The sequence below is a fragment of the Suncus etruscus genome, chromosome 18 (genome assembly GCF_024139225.1).
Source record: "Suncus etruscus isolate mSunEtr1 chromosome 18, mSunEtr1.pri.cur, whole genome shotgun sequence".
Lineage (NCBI taxonomy): Eukaryota > Metazoa > Chordata > Mammalia > Eulipotyphla > Soricidae > Suncus > Suncus etruscus.
The window spans coordinates 27,178,824-27,184,823 of NC_064865.1; the positions used below are offsets into that span (position 1 = coordinate 27,178,824).

Below are 6,000 nucleotides of genomic sequence, written 5' to 3' on the forward strand. Positions count from 1 at the left end.
GAATGAAGTGGTTGACCATACATGTGGTGTTCAGGGGTTAGCAGTGCTTGCTCTGTGTTCAAGACAGACCCCTGACGGTGCTCTGGGAACCATGCTTGGGATTTGAACCCAGGTTAGAGGAATGCAAAGCAAGTGCCTTAACTCCTGTACTTTTGCTCAGACTCCTGGCCCACTCCCCATTTCTTGTTCTTTTTGTTTTGTTTTGATTTTGATTTTTGGGCCACATCCAGTGGTGATCAAGGGTTACTCCTAGCTCTGTGCTCAGAAATCTCTCCTGGCAAGGTGGGGGGACCATATGGGATGCTGGGGTCTGTCCCAGGTTGGCTACGTGCAAGGCAAAAACTCTACCGCTGTGCTCTGGCCCCACACTCCCCATTTCTTATCACCATATGCTATCTAATGGTGGGAATTTTTGAGCCTCTTAAGCTGTAATATCTCAGGAGCTAGGGATGTGGCTCAGGAGTAGAGTACTTGCTTAAGTGTACAAGGTCAGAAGTTTGATGCCCAGCATTCTCCTATGCACATGCAAGCAGCAGCAGCAGCAGCTCATCTCTTCTGACAGTCCCTCCTTTAAATATCCTCAAAAGAGAGTTCTCAGAAACTGCACCAGAGAGATAGTGCAGTGGGTAGGTCACTTGCCTTGCATGTAACTGACCCAATTCAATCCCCAGAACTGTTCAACCCTGACAGGAGTGATCCCTGAGCACATCACCAGGAATGACTCCCAAAAAAAAAAAAAAAAAAAAACCCTCTGAAAACAACTCCAAAGAGAATATGTGAGGTGCTTCCATGTCACATGTCTACCCACATGTGCTTCTTAGAAGGACCTTTCTGTGCAGTACCCTTTTTATCCATGTGTGTGTGTGTGTATGTATGTGTGTGTGTGCCTGCGTGCGTGTGTGTGTGTGTGTGTGTGTGTGTTGTTTTGTTTTGTTGTTTTGTTTTTGCCACACTGGGTGACACTTGAATTACTCCTGCTCTGTGTTCAGATTACTTCTGGTAGACTCAGGAGATCCCAGATGCTTAGCATACTTAGTATTGAACCAGGTTGGACACATGCAAATCAAACAAACACCCTATCTGTGCTGTACTATCTTTCTGTTCTGCCCTTTTTTCCTTCCTTCTTTTTTCTTTCTTTTTGTAATTTTTTTTTGGGGGGGGCACATCCAGCGTTGCTCGGGAGTTACTCCTGGCTGTCTGCTCAGAAATAGCTCCTGGCAGGCACGGGGGACCATATGGGACACCGGGATTCGAACCAAACACCTTTGGTCCTGGATCGGCTGCTTGCAAGGCAAACGCCGCTGTGCTATCTCTCCGGGCCTTCTTTTTGTATTTGTTATGTTTTATATTATTTCTCTTCTTTTCTTTTCTTTTCTTTTCTTTTCTTTTCTTTTCTTTCTTTCTTTCTTTCTATCTTTCCTTCCTTCCTTCCTTCCTTCCTTCCTTCCTTCCTTCCTTCCTTCCTTCCTTCCTTCCTTCCTTCCTTCCTTCCTTCCTTCCTTCCTTCCTTCCTTCCTTCCTTCCTTCCTTCCTTCCTTCCTTCCTTCCTTCCTTCCTTCCTTTATTTTTGTCTTTTTTTAACCACGCCCGGCAATGCTCAGAGGCTACTCCTAGCTTTGCTCAGGACGCCTTCCTGACATGCTCAGGGGGCCATGTGGGATGCCGGTGACCGAACTCAGGTCAAGTGTGTGCAAGGCAAGTGCTCTACCCGCTGTTCTATTGCTCCAGCCCCTATTTCTCTTATTTTCTTAATTTAAAGAAGATTATTTGGGGCCGGAGAGATAGCATGGAGGTAAGGCGTTTGCCTCTCATGCAGGAGGTCATCGGTTCGAATCCCGGCGTCCCATATATGGTCCTCCCGTGCCTGCCAGGAGCAATTTCTGAGCCTGGAGCCAGGAATAACCCCTGAGCACTGCCGGGTGTGACCCAAAAACCACAAAAAAAAAAAAAAAAAAAAAAAAAGATTATTTATTTATAAAGTTATTGTTAGTCGAGTTTTAGGCATGTTTCAACACCAATCCCACTGCCAGTATCAACTCCCATCACTACATCATCTCCCACTCCCAGGCCTCCCATCCCCTGTTTGCCACCTAAACAGGATGTAACAAAGTTTGGTGGTCACAGCTTAGATTTCATGTTTTCAGTGTTGTTAAGTCTGTGTAATGTTATTTCTAAGAATAAACATTCAGCAGAAGTTGGGGTTAAACTGTGGAGGTTCACATGAAAGGTTAGCATTACCATTATGACCTCGAAAAATATTTTAGGGTGTGGAGTAAATGCTTGTAACCTAATGTAAATCAGGAGATGCAATCTGGGGAAAGGTTAGGCTGAACTTTATTTTTTATTTTTTTATATTTTGTTTTATGGACCACACCCAGCAGTGCTCAGGGGTTACTCCTGGCTCTGAGCAGGCTGGGGGGACCATATAGGATATTGGAATAGAACCTGGGTCTATCCCAGGTTAGCTGTGTGCAAGGTAAATGCCCTACCTTGTGCTATCTCTCCAGCACCTAGGTTGAACTATATGAAGCTGCTGGCACTTGACAGGGACTTGACCCATCCAGTAGTTCCCAGGGTACCCCAACATAAAAGCCCAGCCATTCCCCAAGGAAGTGATCTGAAACAGAACAGATACATACACTGGAGACTAACAGGGGTGATTTTAATGGTTTTCCATTCATTCATTCATTCATTTACTTATTTATTTATGTACTTTGTCACACCCAGTGACGCTCAGGGATTACTCGTGGTTTGCATTCAGAAATCGCTCTTAGCAGGCTGGGTGGACCATACAGGATGCTGTTGGGCATCGAACCTGGGTTCATCCTGGGTTGGCCCGTGCAAGGCAAATGCCTTATTGCTCTACTATGACTCTGGCCCCTGATTTCTAATTTCTACTTAAACATTTTGTACTGTAGTTTTCAATGTTTTCCTTGGTAAACATTTTGAAATGATGATAAAATATTTTTATTGACGTCTTTTAAATTATCTTTTGAACTGGGCTGGAACGATAATATAATGGTTTAGGGTACTGCCAATACACATGGCCAACCTGATTTGACCCCAGAATCTTAAATTGTCCCCCAGCCCCACCAGAAGTGATCGTTGAGCAGAGCTCTAGTGACTCAAAGGAATGAGCACATGCTTTGCAAGCAGGAAGCTCAGTTCCTTCCTTGGTCCCATCAGGAATAGACCCCCAAGAACTGAACTGAGAGTATTTCCCACTCCTAACACATCTGAATGGAGAAGAAAAGAGAACAAATAAATACCCTCAAGGAGGCGAGGGTGTGGCTCAGTGGCCTGGTTCCACGTTCAGCAGTGCCACCGCCTCTACTCCACTCCCAGTTGTAGCCCTGGTGACCCCTCTACTGGGCCCAAGAACCACTGGGAAGGGTCCCTCAAATAAAATATCCCTATGGGCGTTTGCCCAAATAGGAAGACAGCTTCATCCCATGTGACTCTGAGGGCCCAGCAATGTTCCTGGTGGTGTCATTTGAAGAGATCTGGTAGAGGGCCACCACACTGACCAAGGGCTACTGCCCCAAGGGGTTGGCCTGGTGCACTGGGGAGCCTTAGGTGGTGCGGCTGCCTCGTGGTCTCTTGGCAGACACCCCTCACCCAGAGTCACTGTCTCTGACCACAGGAGCTGGGTGCCTCCTTCGGAGAGTGCAGTGCTGCGCTGGGTCACAACATCCTGGAGCCCGTGGTGACATTGGCCCGGTGAGTGTCTGCTGTCCCCACTTGAGCCTCGGCAGCCCAGCCTCTCCATACTGAAAGAGGAAGGTCCTTCCAGAAAGCTCCCAGGCTCTAGTTCTAGGATCTGTGTGCAGGGAGGCATCCCACATGCAATCTTGCCATTCAGTAATGTCTGAACCACTGGCACCATTCTCCTGAGAGCAAGCTGTAAGGGCAGGGGTAGGGGGTTTGGGACAGTCACAGTTCTGCCTGAAACTTTCTAAAAAGTCCTAAAACAAATGCCCTGCATTGTCTCCAGTTCACACACACACACACACACACACACCAACATACCATATCTCTAGCTGACACATAGACTCACACAGACACACATACATATCAATACACATACATACACACACAGACTCACGTACACACACACACACACACCAATGTACATTATCTCTAGCTCACACACACAGACTCACACACTGACACAGACATATGGACAGACAGACTCATGCAGAGATACACATATAGATACATATGCATACACATAGAGACACACAGACTCACACAGACACATGGTTTCACAAAGAGACACACAAGCATACATAGAGATACACACAAACACAAACACACAGAGATATACACAGACACACACAGATACATACAGACTCAGAGACACACACAGACAAAAGAGAAATGCATAGATAAACATATAGACACAGGTAACACAGAGACAGAGACCCAGAGACTCACACAGACACACACAGATCCACACACACATACACACAGATGCACATGGAAGTACATAAAGAGACACAACACACATACAGACACACAGAGACACAACACAGACAGGTGCACAGACAGATACACAGACTTACACATTGGTACACAGATGCACACACACACACACACACACACACACAGATGCTCATTCACAGGGCCCTCCCTAACTACCTACCCCTGGGTTCGTCTTCCTGTCCCCAAAGCCCTGTAATTACATGGTTGGTCTTGTTGTGCAGGAGGCAGTCGGCGTCTGTCCAGACTCAGTTTAGCCCCCTGCCACAGCTTTGGTTTTTCTCTCCCCCTGCCCCTACCTGGTGCCTGGCACAGGGCACATGCTCGATGAATGAATGAGTGAAGGATAAATAAATGAATGGAGGCCAGAGAGAGTACAGAGATTTAGGAGCTTGCCTTGAATCTCACAGGCTCTGCTTCAAATCCCTGCATCACTTTTCACTCTCAGCCAAGGTCCTCCTGAGCACAGGACCAGGAGTAGCAGCGCCCTGCAAATGAACAAAGCAAGGAATGGATGGATGGGAGATGTGGGGGTGGCTCAGTGTCCTGAGTCCTTCTCTATCAGAGCAGCGAGACTGAGCTTGCTGTACTGCAGACTTGCTGATACCCAGACACCCTCCACAGAAAATGTGCCGAGAAGTGCACCTAAGGCTTTAGTGTCAAAGTCCAAGTTCCTAGGCAGAGTCAATAGCTCAGCGGTTGAGCACAGACCTCACACGGACAGGCCCCAGGCGCCATCTCTAACACTACAGGTGGGGGGTAGGGGGCTAAGCCTAGACAGGAGTGAGCCATTGTGGGATTCTCACATTACCCAGACCCCTGGCTCTCAAGGCCCATGTGACACAGTGGTCAGAGCCATGCCTCACATGTGGAGGTCCTGGGTTCAACCTCTTGCACTGGCAAAAAAATTTTTTGTTTTTTTGGGTCACGCCCAGCAATGCTCTGCACTCAGTGATCTTTCCTGGTGGGGCTCAAGGGTCCATGGGATGTCAGGGATCGAACCCAGGTCAGCCATGTGCAAGGCAAACACCCTACTTGCTGTATTGCCACTCCAGCCCAGAAAGATAACCAATGATGGAAAAAAAAAAAAAACAGGCCCATGTAGGACAGATTCAGCAGAGCTGGGAGAGAGGAAGTAAGGAGAGCAGGCACCGGATCCAAATCAATGCCCTTGGGAAGGATCAAGGGCGCCTGATGCCTAGTCTCTATCCTACAGGTTACTCAAGGTGCAAGAAGACCACTTGAAGGACTGCCTGGCAGAGGTGACCCACACTAAGCCTCCGAAGAAAGCTGGCTGCTGCTCCTGAATGCTGGCCCATGGGTTTGGACAGTCACCCCCAGATCTCCTGGTCCATCTGTCCTGAAGACAGCAAAGCCAAGAAGATATTTGGAGATTTGAAAATCTTCCTCTAGGTCTGGAGAGATAGTACAGGGTGAAGTTCTCACCTTACATGCTGCTGTGCACAGTCAATCCTTGGCACCAAGAAAACAAGTTGGGAGCCCTCTGAGGGAGGGCAG

General features: G+C 47.7%; 1 protein-coding gene across 1 annotated transcript in view; it reads left to right on the forward strand.

Annotated features, from left to right (window-relative positions):
• RAB44 (RAB44, member RAS oncogene family) overlaps positions 1-5,789 on the forward strand; it is a 38,481-nt gene extending 32,692 nt beyond the window's left edge. Inside the window, exons 12-13 of the mRNA XM_049764750.1 lie at positions 3,644-3,720; positions 5,699-5,789. Coding sequence (XP_049620707.1) covers positions 3,644-3,720; positions 5,699-5,789 — 168 coding nt within the window. The remainder of the gene's footprint in view (positions 1-3,643; positions 3,721-5,698) is intronic.
• The last annotated feature ends 211 nt before the right edge of the window (positions 5,790-6,000 follow it).